At 40.6% G+C, this 16983-nt stretch overlaps 1 protein-coding gene and 1 long non-coding RNA gene across 3 annotated transcripts in view; both read right to left on the bottom strand.

Moving 5' to 3' along the window:
- LOC307017215 overlaps nucleotides 1-16983 on the bottom strand; it is a 219949-nt gene that overhangs the window by 27247 nt on the left and 175719 nt on the right. The window lies entirely within an intron of this gene.
- Nucleotides 9563-16983, bottom strand: part of flrt2 (fibronectin leucine rich transmembrane protein 2) — a 56905-nt gene continuing 49484 nt past the window's right edge. For both annotated transcript variants that reach the window (XM_079642072.1, XM_079642071.1), the window contains exon 2: nucleotides 9563-16047. In XM_079642072.1, the coding sequence (XP_079498198.1) occupies nucleotides 13626-15608 (1983 nt within the window). In that variant the 5' untranslated portion in view covers nucleotides 15609-16047 and the 3' untranslated portion in view covers nucleotides 9563-13625. The remainder of the gene's footprint in view (nucleotides 16048-16983) is intronic.

Here is a 16983-nt window from a genome sequence, read left to right as displayed (position 1 = left end):
AGAATGCAGCTGTGACAAGGACTCCATGACTCAAGGAGATCACACAGTCCTCGTAACATTATATGAACTATATGGAAGGCCATGAAACAATGGAACAATGTTGAAACAGCATACCTGGAGAAACGTCTTGTAAATGCACTGTTAAAATGAAAAAGTTTAGAAAACTCAACAAATTACCAATCAACTTTTGATGTGTTCAAAACTGATTATTTAGAGCAGGGGTTCTCCCGTTAGCATCCTCCAGGGGACGTTAAGAGGGCATGCAATGTTGTTATATCTAAGATTTGAAAAAAAGAGCGAGGCAAAGTCCTTTTGGAGGCCAAGGGAAGCCAGGCTTCCCCTTTTTCTCCAGTCCGTCTGTGCTAACATCTCTCCCCTTTTGTCAGAGTATTTCATGGGAGCCTGCCTGCAGACCTCCACTCTCAGGACAGTTCCGGTAAAGGCTGCAGTTGCAAGAAAAACTATGTGAACCCTTTGGAACTACCTTGATTTCTGCATAAATTGGTCATAAAATGTCTTCTGATCTTCATCTAAGTCACAATAATAGACAAACACAGTCTGCTTAAGCTAAAACCGCACAAACAATTATATGTTTTTATGTTTTTATTGAACACACCATGTAAACATTCACAGTGCAGGGTGGAAAAAGTATGTGAACCCTTGGATTTAATAATGGGTTGACCCTCCTTTTGCAGCAATAACCTCAACCAAACGTTTCCTATAGTTGCATATCAGACCTGCACAACGGTCAGGAGGAGTTTTGGACCATTCCTCTTTACAAAACTGTTTCAGTTCAGCAATATTCTTGGGATGTCTGGTGTGAATCGCTCTCTTGAGGTCATGCCACAGCATCTCAATTGGGTTGAGGTCAGGACTCTGACTGGGCCTCTCCAGAAGAGGTATTTTCTTCTGTTGAAGCCATTCTGTTGTTGATTTACTTCTGTGCTTTGGGTCGTTGTCCTGTTGCATCACCCATCTTCTGTTGAGCTTCAATTGGTTGACAGATGGCCTTAAGTTCTCCAGCAAAATGTCTTGATTAACTTGAGAATTCATTTTTCCGTCGATGATGGCAATCTGTCCAGGCCCTGAGGCAGCAAAGCAGCCCCAAACCATGATGCTCCCTCCACCATACTTCACAGTTGAGATGAGGTTTTGATGTTGGTGTGCTGTGCCTTTTTTTCTCCACACATAGCGTTGTGTGTTCCTTCCAAACAACTCAACTTTGGTTTCATCTGTCCACAGAAAAAATTGAAACAGCGCCGCTCTTAATGGTTTAGTGAATGTGTGGTAAATCACGGTATTGGACTCACTGGTGCCATAATGCAATGGTCCAGAGGAGGCCCAAAATAATTGGCTTCCCTTGGTGAAAAACTTTTGAAGAAGTGACCAATCAGAGGAGGCCCCTGTCTAGCCCGTGCCACCCTCTGATAGGTCAGGGTCGACTAATCGTTAAGCCCTAATATATATAAATTAAGGCTGAACGATTAGTCGATTTTAAATCGAAATCGCGATTTTAAATGATGCAATTATGAAATCGCAAAGAAAAAAAAAATCGATATATACAGTATATATATATTTTTTCAGTCATCCACACCAATCAGAAGTGCTGTGCTCCACATGTACCAGCCATTGTTAACCAGAAGTGGCCCATGATAGAAGTGCATTTTCTAAAGCAAGGTTCCTCATAACTCATGTGTGGAGAACTCAGTGAGCCTTTCAGTCTGACTGACAATTAGTTTACAGTATCATAAATACATCCCATGAGGACTTGTTGTGGGAGTCATTTGTCTGGAGTGACATGGCAAATGCCTAATGTTGCATCTTCATTATGACATTACAGGTCAGAGTTTCATTCTCAAATGCAAATGTATTCCCATCTATTTTCTGTCTTAGTAATTTACTGCTCTGTATTATTCATCCTTTCTCAAGTATGAGAAAAAACGACAATGCAACATAGTTATATGAGACATAAAACAATAAATGTATTGTAGAGTGTAGAGTATTGTATTGTAATACTATACATATTGTATGTCAATAATATGCAAAAGATGATGTAGTATGTCCAAAATATGGCTATTTCTTTTCATATTTTTTTCTATTTCTAAATACTACTATGCATTTTGTATGTGTTTTTTATGATGTCTTCTACATATTATAATATGTAATTTCTTTAATATATTTTTGTCTTACTTTACAATGTTATTTCTTTAAATATTTTTGACATTCTATACTATGTTATTTTCATAAAAGGAACGTAGAATAGTATCTAAAATATATCATAGAAAACAACATATATATAGTATCTATAATGTGTAAGTATGATTGTTGAAAATAATACTGTGAAAAATGATAATAAAAAAGAAACCAAACAATACATGGTAAAGAACGATGTATGTTTAAAGTATAAAAAAATAATGTTAAAGTATGTCAAAAATATCATAAATATATCATAGTATAATATGTTGATAAAATGTGAAAAAAAAAGTAATGGTACAGACCCGACAAAATACAATGACGAAAGTCATAATATAGTGTGTCAAACTGTGTTCATGGAATAGTACACCCCCTGGTAACAGCCATTTATCATTAGATAAAAAAGCACTAAAACAAGAACATTATTTAACAGTGCAAATGTTCCCATTATGTTCAAGAACCTGATTAGCCGTATGAATAATGCATATTTTTGCATTTCAAATCCCTGCAGAGCTTCAGCGATACCAATAAATCTCCCGGGCCGAGGCCTTGCACAATCTGAACTTGTGTGTTACATGAAATTAAAAAAAAGCGAAAACCGTTTTTTTTCTTGTAGTTTCCTTCTGGTCACCTCCAGAAAGCCTTGAGCCTTTTGCCTTCACAATTCATCAGCGTCTTCATTCATTACGGACCTTCCCAGACGGTGAGTCCGCTCAGGTCACAGCTGCTCCGTCCCTCCTGGAATTGTGACCCACCGGCCCAACATATGGTCACCGTGCCATGCTCAATGTGGTCCAGGGGAGAAAGTTAAAGATTAATCTGGCTAGATTCTGGGGAATTTGCTCCATGTTTCCCTGACAGGTGGCATTTTAATTATTAAAAATGCTCGGTTCCTATTTAGTTTAGCCATGAATGACTTTTTCATCACGCTATGGAAGTAAAGCAAATGTAGAGAGATGTTTTGAGTTGAATAAACATGCTCTCCAGCTCGCTCTTCTACTACATTAATTGTATTTTTTGGAAAAGTCAGGTAGCTGTTGTTAGGGGAAAGCACAATTACTTTCAATCAAAAGAACCAGAGATATGGAAAGTGTTGTTTAGATCCATACCAATTATTTCTTAATGCTGATGTGTGGGAGGAATCCCCTTTCCCATGGTAACAGCCTCTGTAAGGCAGCCGAAATATATGCTACGGCGTATAAATCACCAATTAGCATACAAATATGCACAAGTTTCTATGTAGCGTCGTCTATAAAACAACGAGTGATTCATTTCATACCAAAGAAAAATGTGCTGTAGTCTGAGAAGACATTGTTAACTAGGAAAACAAATGAAAGCGCTTGGACAACTTGATATTTTATTCCACTAATGAAGTGTCTCCTCTGTCACAGTGCCACTCAGTTATGGATGCTGATAATTAACAGCAGTCTTTTTTTTAAACAAATGAGGAAAAATGAGCAATATTATATTAAAGGAATGCCATGATCACTTTGGATATCTCTCACTTAAAGGTCACCTATCATGCTATTTTTAGGCAATAGCATAGGTCTCGGATACATACAAATATATAAAAAACATGTCTATGAAGTGTTTCGCTCAAAATACCAAACAGATCACCCATTCTAGCCATGCCCCATATCCCTCTATTTCACTTCCTGTTTCAAAAGTGCTGATTTTGTGTATACAGCTTTAAACGGTAGGAGCTGCCGTGATGAAACGCCATATCATGGATAATCAAGGATTCTTTCTGAAACAGTATGGAGCTCAAAGGCTTTCTCTCTTGCCGGTTATACCACAAGGTGAGTTCCTTTTTATTTCCTGCTTCTTCACACACATGATCTCTCCAGTACAGGTTAGCTCTGAATGTTAGCGATGCTAATGTAAACACCGACCATATTACGTCCAAAACAGTCGGGCATTGTTTCTGATAGCAACGTTTCTGATTGGGCCGTGGGTCCACATTTCCGATATTACGTCATATCGGACGCAAATCTGGATCAGCTCCGTTGCTCCCCCATTTTAGAGATTTGGGTACATAGGAAAAGAGAGAGGGTTTTATTTTCTGATGCTGCGTGAGTTTCCTGACACACCGGGGACACATATTTATGTATAAATGACATAAAAAAGTTTATTTTCCACGATAGGTCCCCTTTAAGTCATATTTGACATCCACATTAAAGAAGGCTTCTTAACGATCATTTTCATAATACCAATGTATGTATTTACAGTCTAATCACCAATCGAAAATGTATGTGTCATTTAAAGCACTTGTACTGTATGTGACTTCAGTTTAACATTAAATGCAAATGTAGATATTACAGGGCCTGTTAAATTAGTTATAGACCAACCCAACACAAGATACATAATGATGTTATATTACTGATTTTAGCTGATTAATACTTGGCACCTTTATTTTAGAAAGGTTTATAAGAGCGGACTCATTTTGTATTTATTAAAATAATGCATTTTGACATAATATTTATTGTTTTAATCCTTTTTCTTGCATTAAATATCTGAATACTTTCTTCCACCACTGCTATTCTTGCTACTATTTCACCTCCGCACAGTCTGTTACTCAGTCAGCAGAACACTGCAGAGTGTGTGATTTTCCACTATAGCTTCATTCACACATTCACTTCTTAAAGCACTAACTCTGACCACATGTTGGCAGCATGATGCACATTGGCTTTGGGAGACTTAGGAAAATGGGGTTGAAAAGAAAACTATTGTGTTCAGTCACAGAAAAGGCGTAATCAGATTCATAATTAGTAAAAATTGGGATTATTAGCAGGACATGTGTTTAGCACATGCACAATACAAATATTCAAGACTTTGTGAGAATGACTCCCTCAGTAAAGCCAGAGAGGTGAATATACATTTGTTTTCTTTATAATAACATTTGGGGTTATAGTTTGACTATTTTTTAAAACCTATATCCCCTTAATTTGTGGTTCACTTCAGAGAGCATGGTCCCCTAATGATGTTGCCATACAGCCAAACTGAACTGTCAATTTGTTTTCCGGGGAAATAGGGTTAGGGTTAGGGTTAGGGTTAGGATTATGTATGCTTTTAACATTTCACAAATATATCCGCAGAAGTCTGCATAGAAAGAGGGTTTGGGTAGAAAGTGCTCTAAACAAAAAACAAGACTGTCCCCCAGGAGAATGGTGTGGTTGTTCCGTGTTAAACCAGAAGGCAACGTTTAGTAATTTCAATCAACTTACGTAAGCTAAATAACACAATAAATGTGTTTGGGCAAAGCCAAACCATGATCTTTTACTAAACCTAATTTTTGTGTTTTTCATCTACAACACATGTCAAAAACTGTGACAGGATTCAGGGCGAAAAAAAGCTTCCCTCTGAACTTATTCGAGAATGCAGTTTGAGTGTTTGTTTTGTAGGAGACAGGTTTTCTGCAGAATATAAAGGAATATAATACAGCACGACCACAAAATAAAAAAGGGACAGAACAGTAGACTCAATGCCTCTAGCTCCTGGTGTCGACACAAACTGACCAGCTTCACAACGGTAGCATTAGTTGCAGGTTGCAGCTAACTGGTTGCATCACACTGTTTACAGCAGGGTTACCTCCATTGTTTAGACACCTATAAATGCCTTCCAGACCTTAGAGCATTTCAGGCTGTTTGACAGCATAAAAACTCATTTTGTCACCAATTAGGACTCCACACAGCTGGCAGGTCACTTTTCTCAACTTGTAAAAGAGTGTTAAAGAAAGTGCTGTGGTTTTAAAAGCAAGTCTCACGTAAGACTAAAGACTTCAGGCAATATATTCATTTTTGTACGGGAAATATGTCAGCTATCTCAAGGGCACAAAACACATTTTCTATGCAGCTGTAGCAGAAATCAGGCGAGACTTCTGTTTGCATTTTCAGCCTTTGCATGGTAATCTAAAATTGGGAGGACAAATGTAATTTGCATCTCCTAACATTCCCCCGATTGATGATTGTTTAAAATACCCCCTTGTGTTCATTGTTAGAATACTGCCAGAGGAATTCCTATAGACTCTGCTGTGTTTTGGTCTCTTTCAACTTCACAAAGTCACATTTAAAAAGACTAGCATCAAATGGAGTAAGCACTTTCAGGAAACAGGAAGAGAACATCGGAGCTTGCAAGTCTATTTTCTATTCACAAAGGAGTAAATATAAACTGTGCCTTCTTTTTTTCCATCAATTCATTTTTTCATTTAATAAAAAAGAAAATAGCAATGTGATCATAAATGGATTTAGTGTTTTCTACTGAATGTTCATGCCATTCACCGTTGGCAGTAAATGGGCAGAAATCCAGTGACCCATCCTGACACGCATTAGCCTGAAGTACTGTGCGAGAGCTGTAGGCCTCACCTGCATATAGCCTCTAATTAAAGGCTAACAGAGGGCAATGAAAGATGGGAATAACAACCAAGCACCGCTTTAAAACCAGCCTCTTCAATGTTAAAGTCTACCAGATGTCGATGTTTGTAACACCTGAAATAGGATTGCTTTAAATTGCATCCTTTAATGACTTTCCCTCCATATTGAAGCTGATTAGAAGACGGTTAAATGAGGATCACAAAGTAAAGCTGTTCCAGAGCTTGCACTAAACAGAGAATTGAATGTTCTTTTGGCAGGGAGACATTTAAAAAGCAGCTCCTCAGAGCGAACACCTGTTCAGCGTACGATTCAAAGGCAGAAAGTCCACATGTCATTAGTTTCCTCCATATGGAAAATGACACACACGCATTTGGATCTAAATAAAGCAAAATAAACTCTGCCACTGCGTTTCCGTCGTCTGACAATTAGGAAAGTGCCGACTGCAGCAGTTCAAACTTAGATGAGTTACGATGTAAGTGTGTGTGTGTGTGCGTGTGTGTGTGTGTGTGTGTGTGTGTGTGTGTGTGTGTGTGTGTGTGTGTGTGTGTGTGTCTTAGGAGCGAACTGTACTTAAAGTAACAAAAGTAAAGACGCTGTGGAAGAAACAGATCCTTTACCTAAGAAAAAGTACTTATTTCATATAGTGAAATACTCTACTAAATGTAAAAGTACAGCATTAAAAACCCTGCTGAAATCAAAGTAGAAGTGTTCATTGTTCAGTAAAATGTCCCCATTCTGTATTAAGGTTTAACCCTTGTATAGTGTTCAGGTCTGTGCGACCCGTTTTCATTATTTAGCTAAAGAAAATTATATGATTAATAATTTTTTCAAACTCACACTCAATGGCCTTGGCTCATTTTCTGTGAAGAACATATATCAGAACACATTTTCAATGACCACCCACTATACCCCCCCCTACATTTACATTACATACAGGATGTTCGGCTCCACCGGGTCGGGTCCCGGGGCTAACAAAAGTGTGTAAAAATTGTAGGTCCTGTGCACTTGTCTGGGCCTTCTGTCTGTGGGGCAGGACACAATAATTAAAGCTTCGCCAGTTTGGGTCCTTATCATAACTGATGGCCAAACGATTCTCTGCTCAGAGGGCCTTGCAAATGATTTTGGAAGAGAGAGAACCATTTGATGATGATGTAGAGGAAGAGGAAGATGTTTCAGAATGTGAGGATCAACTTTCTGAGAACTCTGAGTCTGACAGTGACTTTGAAGAAGAGGATGAGATTGAGCATTAGCTAGTTATAAAAGAAATACGGGCCACAGGACCAGCCGGTCAGCGGGCAAAAAAACAAGCAACACTTTAATTCATTAATCTGATCTAACAAATGTAACAGGGCAAATATTAACCATATATGCTGTTTATATTGCTTGTAATTGGGATGAAGTAAACATCTGTTGAGTATTTTAATATAAAATAGTTTAATTGTGTTGAATTGAAGCCCAAAAAGGCAGCGGGTCCACCAGACCCACGAACACAGGCTAAGTAACAAAAATATGAACACCAAACAAGGGTTAATTAGGATAAAGGTTGTGCTACATTTAACTCCTATATATACTTTTGAAAAGTATAATAATGCATCATATTCTAAAGGATCATCATATCTTTGTCTTGTGAGAAAGACATTTATTTAAAAAGCCAGCTATTAGAATTCTCTCATTCAATTTATACTTCAGATCAGAAAGATTCAACATCAACACATCTAGAGATTCATGGTTTTCACTCGACGAAAAGGGCAGTTTTAAGAGAGAGTGGTTAGGAATTGCACATTTCTGATTTGTTATTAATTAAATGAACTTAAATATGGAGTAAATGTACTTGAGAAAATATAACTCAAAATGCTGAACAATGGCCCCTGTGGGTGTTTTACTTTTAAATACCAAACTATATAATTGTATTATTATGACTAATGCAGCTTTTAGTTGCTGTGTTGCTTAAGCGGTCCATGCATTATATTGTAGGCTTTTATCCTACAATATGTGACATTTAAAATGATCAAATTGTGAATATATTTTAAATACCCTCAGATTTGTGCTTATGTACAAACATTGGTAATGTACTTAGCATTAAAGCTCTAGTCTAAAACTGTTCCAATTTACATATGATTGGTATTTTTTTAATTGGACAATATTAGACGTTATCTAGCATCTGATCATTCCATACTCTTTTCTTACATCATTGTGGTGCAACCCGATTTTGGCAAATCACTAGTTTGAATTAATATGAACTTAGACATTACGCAATAACTAAGTTATGGTCTTTAAACCCACTTACTGATGAATGCACAGTGGTGAGATGGTGGTGAGATCACACACTCTCAATCTTCCAGAACGCTTGCTACACAATACACAAGTAGGATAGAACAGCAAAGCAGATTATTTTAGTGCCAAACCCTTACCCACTTTGCCTCCACAAAAGGCCTACAATTGTGCAATAACAAATCACATTTTGACATGTGGGGGTTTTGAGAGAAACACCAATTTCCCGCTCAAAATACCAGAGAGGCACACCCTCTTGTGTTTCAGCCCAATACATGTGGTTAATTGTCATAGTGAATTAAGATTGTGCTTATGTGGGTTTTTCTAGCCGACTGGAGGTTGCAGAGGCAACATTGGGATGTGGTCATGGGGAGGGGGAAAAAAGTTGGTAGGGATTTGGAGACTGAGCCCATTCTGGGACTTAGCTGTGCCGTATATGTAGAATGAGAGAGTATCCTGGATTTCCCCCAGCAGTACGCTAAGCTGCGGTGGCTACGCTAAGATGTCTCAAGCTTCCCTTATAGAAATAAGAGGATAACTTGGCATGGTGTGGTACACATCTTTGATCCCCAATTACTAGTGTCTGACCCAAAATACATTTAGCTAAAACCCTGTGTGTAATGTACAAACTTTCCCCCGTCTTGCCACAACTCATACGTAAAATAAAAAGAATGTGGGATCACTCATGAACAGAATATACTTTTCTAAAATGAAGAAGGAGTGATCGCCCAAATCCAATGGCTCTTTTATTTTCAAAAAGCTTCACTTAAGTATTTACAGTTTGTGCAAAAACATTTAAAGGTTTTCAAGGACTTTACATTGTAAGTTCAACCTCAAGGCACATACATGGAACAACATCAATATTTCATCATGAGAACAGAAATGTAACTTTGGTTCCTAAGAAAACTTGGTGTGGATGGCCAACGTAACACTGCAGCGTCTCCATGAGTATCCGTACGCAGTTGCTTCACATGCACTGTAACTTTCAAGCCTTCTTTCTCAAAACTCTCCTGTATGGTTGCTCATACTGTACCTCAACCACCACTGGGGGATTGCTAGAAGAAGAAAAAAACCCGGTAAGATAAACAAATGAAAGGCTATGAAGCTAAATACAGTACATGCAAAAATCCTTGAATGAATGTTACTGGCTAAGAGATATTTGTAGTTTTGCCTGCAGGTAGAAAGATGATTTTAAACATATTCAACCACTCATTTGTGTTGACCTCTTGGAGATTAAACATAATTATTTCAACATGATTCAATGAGCTTTAAGGGAAATTACTCCTCAGCACCCAGAAACAGTAATAATCCTACGCTAGCAGTCCTTGATACATTTTGTGTAATTCCATGGTCACGGATCTGCAGCCGCGTTCTTTCATCAAGAAAATTAAGAATAATGTACGCTGCTAAACAACCACCAAAGCTTCAAAGCACGAATCATTAGCCATGCACCGCTTAAGGTCTGGCATTAGGGATGAACAGTCTCTCGTTAGCTACTGTGCGTCATGCTCCGTGTTGTTCTTCCTGTTAACACTGTTATTGTTGCTGCGCCGTGGCTGAAAATTGTTAAGAGTAATGTGCTTTCTTTTCTGCATTCTTGTTGCCGTCTCTTTATGTCTCCTCCTTTCTTCCTCCCACTAAACGCTCTCACTAGCTTATCATTCAGTCCTGCATAAAAGGTAAGGCAAATATCTGTCTCCGTTACACATTCACAGACAGGGGAGATACTTTATGTTTTGACAGTTTGACCCCATTTGTTTGATTAGCATGTGACTTTAAGGGGTGCAACACAGAGTAATAAATGATATTTGATGTAAATGTTCAAGTGTTTCTGCGTGGGGGTTATGTTCAGCTGTAGATATTCATAGAAAAAGGTTGAAATAAAAAGTGGAGATGCCTTGTTAACCACAGAAGATCTTATTTTTGATAAACCCAACGTGAATAAATACCCATTCTAAACATGTCATGTATTGAAGTCTTAAAAACATACTTTACAATCATTTTGTTGCAAAGCAAATGAACATATTTTCTATTATTATCTTTATTCACAGAAGGGAACAGTTTGTAATTTTGCCAAATATTATATTGTTCACTTTCTTGCTAAGAGTTAGATGAGAGGATTGACCCCCTCATGTCCCTACTGCAAATATGAAGCTCAAAACAGCAGCCATTTAGCTAGCTTAGCAGTATTTTTGAAACAGGGGGTAAATCCAGGCTCAGACCAAATGTAGCAAATCAACCATCACTTATTAACACAATATATGTGTCCATTCAAAATAACTCTAAAAGTGAACATGTTGTTTGACAGAAAATATTTCTAGTTTTGGACAGAGCCAAGCTAGCTGTCTCCAGTTTTTATGCAAAGCTAACCTCACTGGCTGCTGCTGGTAGCTTCACATTTAGTTCACAAACATCAGATGGTATGAATCTTCTCATTAAACCACAGCAAGAGAGTGAATATTTCCAGAAACTAAACTTATGCTTAATTGTGGAAAAAGGTATCCATTTGCTTCTAAAAAGAAAATCCAACAAAAAGGTAAAAAATAACAACACTACATGACGTGTTGGGACAGATTTCATTCAATCATTGTGTTTGGTCATGTTTCAAATGTGAACAGATTTTCAACACTGGGGCTGTGCAAGTGTGCGCGCCACCTCAAATTCAATTCAACGTGATCGGAGCTATCGCTGGAATTACAGTAAGTGCAGCTACTTTTGAGATATCCAGAATGAATAAAGAAAATCCTCTCAAAGATAATCTTGACACTGGAATAACTTGAGTACAAGCCCTTACAAATATTTTCCCTTCAGCCTAGTTTTTGTCAGTTATCTACCATGTTTGTTGGAGCAGCAGAAACTGTAAGCCCCACAAAGAGTTAACACACACTCAGTCTCCCAGTGTGAGCTCCATGCAGCCAAGTGAAAATAAGGTCTACATATTTTTCTCCCTTTTTTGGTCGAGGATTATGAGGAGAGGGGGAAAGGTGGGGGCAAAAGGGTCGGCGGTGGGAAATCTTTAAGCTTGGCCCCTCAAACTAGAATCTTGTCAAATCAAATAAAGTCTTCTTAAGAAGTGAATAATGAAGACCTTTCACTGGCACATCGCATGCAAAGAGCTGCCACCACAGCGCACATGCTGAAGGGCAGGGAAAGTGTTTTAATTGAGCTCATGCAGGGAGACGGGAGGGAAGGACGGAAAATGAGGGGAGATAGGGCGAGGATCATCATCGAAGGACCTAATGGTGTGAAGTGAGCAGGTGCATTGTTCAGGTAGAGCGAAACCATAAATGAAGTAGACAGTCTCATAAAATGTGCACAAAGGGTTGAATGATGAGACACTGGATGAGCTTCTCAGTCACAACTGTGTGCAGCATTGTGAGGTTCCATGGGCGGAGCACAATCCTATTGTGGTAATTTCCAAATGTATCAAAAAGCCTAATGAACACTGGGACACGGTTGGAAATAAGTGGGTGTATAATTAGCATTATGTGTTTGCTTTCTCAAAATGCATCGCACTCACACACACAGAGCTTGGGAACATAGGCCTTCCAATCATGATGGACCACAGTGGTGAAAATCTATATCATTTAGCCACCGAACACAGAAAATACTGTTAGTTTTAAATGATTCCACATCATTAAGTAGCTCGATGAGCAATAATACGCTAAACAATGTTGTTTGAGCATGAGTAATGTCATCTGGGTAATGGACTCTAGGGGAATTGTGGATGTAAAGTGATCTATGCAGCTTTTTCTTCCTTCTTCCTTCCCTCTGTCTGTCTTGCCCTCTGTCCCACACACGACGCTCAGGGTAACTGCCCCCTTGTGGCCTCAATTGCCAAAACAAGGGAAAAAGAGAAGCAGAACAAATTAGGGAATTTCTTCAAAAGGATCTGCGAGTCTCAGCACATCCATGCACCTCATTAAGGACAAACATCCTTTGTTCCTTTTTGAACTTGTGGTAATAATTGCACCTCCTCAGAAAAAAATACAAATATGATGAAAATTACCAATTTATTTTCTCCAAAAAGTGTCTCTTGACTAAGCCCACCTTTGTTCCACTGTAAACCAGTAGAACAAAGATGCTTTTAGTGTTAAGGCACTTATGGGAAATCTCTGTCCAGGCTTTTCAACAGCAACGATGACATTCTTCCTACACAGCCGTCCACACTCCCTTCCATGTGATCACCACCTCTGCTTATTTCCTGCTTCGCTTCCATTAATAAGAAAGTGCACTTCAGTCCTTTTTTTTCACAAATCAACCGCAAATGAACCAGTGCTATATTTCAACAGCGCTCTAATCAGCAGTGTTTGGATTTCCTCCGTGCTGTGTTGTCTTTACTGTACTGTTGTACTGGGGAGGGTTTGTAGTGTTTAAAAGAGCAAAAAGGCCATATTTTGCTTCTGTGGTTAGCAAAGGATCCCAGCCCTCTAAGCGCCCCTCAACATTTCCCAAGGCTGACAGCGTCAATCAGAAGCTACACCCAGGGTGCCGTGATTGTACAAATCCATGTTCATGTACAGTACTGACCATTAAAACAACGTTCAAAACCCTGCTGATTATAAAAAAAAGAAACACTTGTATCTCTTCTTCTAAAAATAAAAAAGATAGCAGAGAATCCCACATTATTATCCATAGTATAAATTACATTGTAGACAGAACTTGGAAATATATATAGTACAGTTATATTTCACTAGAATTTTTGTATTTTTTTGTTGTCTTCACAAATGTTGTATGTGTGTACATTTATGCGTGTATTCATTGTTTATGGTATGTGAAAAGACTGCAGCATCACGTATGGCAGAACTCTGTACTGGGCACGTTGCTGCTCTTGCAGAAGGCTAGGCTGTTGTTACTGAGGTGACAGTCTCTAAATCCAATGCCCCCGTTGGGCGTGTAGATAGGCTGAATGCGGAAATCTCCCTTGAGCAGCTGCTCATTGTTCAGCGCCACTATCTGGAAACTGGTCTCAGTCATTTCCAGAATAGAGTTATCCTTCTTGGTTCCAGCCTCACCGTAGTCGTCTTTTCTTCTGCCCCGGTTGTATTTCCACTTGGTCGAAGATGACCGGCTCTTCCTGTGCATGTGCCAGCAGAACAGGCTGAGCAGCGTTACCAGGATGATGAGCACCGCCCCACCTATGATCCCAGCCATTAGCAGCGTGGAATTAATGCTCTCCTGTGGAGATGGCTCTCTCCCCGGAGGCTTTGTAGACACAACAGCCTTGGTCCTGGCCTCCGAGCATATAGTATCCTCTCCGGGCCTGTAGGAATTTAGGGTGTCCAGAACATGCACGCAAATCCGATACACGGATCGGGGCTCAAGGTTAGTGAGGCTAATTTGCCGCCTGTCCCCACTCACAGTCCTCTCCCGCATTCCTTCGTTTATTTGGCTTTGGCCCCTTTTGACCCAAGTGACCTTGTAGGCTGTGACGGTGAAATAGGAAGCCCAGCTCACCTCGATGCTGGTAGAGTTGACCACATGGAAGGAGATCTGAAGGGGGTCCTCATAAGGAGGCAGGGGCCCAGGAGGGTTGTTATGGATTGGGGTTAAAGGGGGTGAGGGTGAGTCAAAGTAGAAAGGGATGGATGTGCTGATGAGGGTTGAGATCATGGTGGTGATAGGGGTGGTTGTTGGTGGGGGAGGGGGTGTGGAGCGGAGGGTGGGCCAGGGCGGCTGATCAACTTCAATCGGGCACTCTATACTATCCAGCGTGAGCTCTCTGATTGCCATACCGCGCACCTTTTCCGGACTCAGGCACACAAACCCTCGGGCGTTGATGGAGGAGGGCAAAGACTTCAGCCACACCACCACCCATTTCACAGCACATTCACAACGCCAGGGGTTATTGCGCACCATGAGATGCTTTAGGCTAGACAGGCCATCAAACACGCCCTGTGTGAGAGTCTGAAGCTGGTTACTGGAGATATCCAGTCTTTCCAGCCTGTTCAGCTCAGCGAAGGCTGCCACAGGGATCTTGTCAATCTGGTTATCCTGCAGGCTCAGTTTGACCAATGCCTGGCTAGGTAAGAGGGGAGGGGGGAAGGTGAGTGAATTGCGGGCCAGGGCCAGCTCACGGAGGTTGGTCAGTTCCTGGAAGGTCCCTGGTGCAATACCCTCGTCCGTTAGCAGGTTCCCGTCTAGCAGGAGGCGTTGCAGGCGTGTCACATTCTGAAAGGCCTCCTCTGCAATGTGAGCGATGCGATTCTCATCCATCCGCAACTCTTTCAGGTCCTCTGGAAGGCCAATGGGAATGCTGCTTAAGTGGTTCTTGGTGAGGAAGAGGAGTTTGAGGCTTATTGCCTCCCTAAAGGCCCCTTCTTCCACCCCCACTGTGGAGATGGAGTTATCATCAAGGTGCAGCTCCTCTAGTCGAGTCAGCTGGGCCAGGGCTGCCCTAGAAATTGTTTGGATATTGTTCTCCTGGAGATGCAGGACCCTGGTGTTTTTGGGCAGATTGATGGGAAACTCATCCAGCTGGTTGCCATAGAGATACACAGTCTCCACAGTGGCCACATTGTGAAGGTCCATGGGGAAGCCAGCATTGTTTATCTGGTTGTTGTGTAGGAAGAGGACCTTGAAGCCATCCTGTATCCCCTGAGGCACTGATGTCAGGCTGCGTTCATTGCAGTACACAAAGGGTTTGTCACAACGACACTCTTCCGGGCAAGACGCACCCGGGCTGAATTGCATTTGGAGGCTTAGGATTACAGTCAACCAAAATTGCAAGAATGAAGCCCAATCTTTATTCCAGGTTCCAGCGAGAAACTCCATAGTGGAAAAACAAAACAGGAAAAAGGAAACCAACGATATATAAAAAAAAACTGATAGGGGATTAAAGAAATATGAAATTCAGAAAGGCAATGACGTATATATCCACCAAAAACCAGAAAGGTCCGACTAGGAGTTTGGTAATGATGCAGTTAGCTGAGAAAACAGCAGGAAACCGTGGGAGTAATCCTGTAAATGCTAGTCCTCATCTGAAGAGCGATGGTCTCATTAGTGGTGGCCAGTCTTCTGACTGACTCCATCCATGCTGAGACATCGGACCATAGCAGGACTCTTCACTCTGTGCTCCATGCAGAGCTCAGCCGGGGCCAATTTGAAGCCACGCAGTAGAGAGCCACCGCAGGCTCCACTCGCCTGTCCGTCACACGCTGCTGGTCCCAGACCAGGACAGAGTCCAAGGGGGGTGACATTTGGATCCAGAGACCTGTGTGGGAAAACAAAGAAATGCTGGATTAGTATATTTAGAGGTGGTCCGTTCTCAGAAAAAAAGGGGCCTCAATTCTCCCCCTCTTCCTCTTTTTCTTTATTTGACATACACCCATTCACACACACACATACCAAATATATTTCCATCCCTTGTTCTCTTTCCCTCACCCCAAACAGAGTCGCAAAACATACCGCTCACTGCCGACATCAAATTATGCACTGGCTTTAAAAAAAAAAGAAAAAAAAAGAGTCCAACCATCTGATAAATATTCAGAACAGCTCTTGCACATCCGGTTTCACAGACATAAAGAAGGCTTTTATGCCTTGCCCTATCAAAGGAGGCAATAGAGGACTGCAAGGACACACTTGCAGATCCACAGAGGTTCTGAGCAACATCAACGCTGCTTAATGGAAAACATGCTCAAATGAGATAAGGCTAATGAAGACACCCTAGGCCTGAACACACCGTCGCCAAAATGAAGATTTGAAGCCATGGAATTACAAAACAACACGCAGTCGTGGAAGAGAGAGAGATCCTGCATGTCAGCTCCTCCTCTCGATGGAGTGACATACATGAGCTGTCAGATGAAATGGGATTGGAAAATAAATTAATCCCTCCACCTGCAATAAATGATCGATACAGGCTATTTTTCAGCATGGAGAGGTTTGTAGTAAAGCACAAGGCCATTGGATTACAGTAGACCCCCAGATCCATTATTCCAAGTTTTATGACCCATCAAACATTTTTTCTCTCCATCTCTTTCCCCATATGATTGAAAGATACTGGTTGTCATCGGTGGCTTTCAGCTTAACTGAAGCTTCACCCTTAGTCGATGTTGGATAACACGCAATAATGTGAACGATAGGTTGAATTTTAAGCACAGGAACGGCCTTGAGTGTGGATTAAGACGTCCCGCAGGGTTTGTCAAGGAGC

This window comes from Notothenia rossii (assembly GCF_949606895.1).
Source record: "Notothenia rossii genome assembly, chromosome: 8".
Taxonomy (NCBI): domain Eukaryota; kingdom Metazoa; phylum Chordata; class Actinopteri; order Perciformes; family Nototheniidae; genus Notothenia; species Notothenia rossii.
This window is presented reverse-complemented; position numbering and strand designations above follow the sequence as displayed.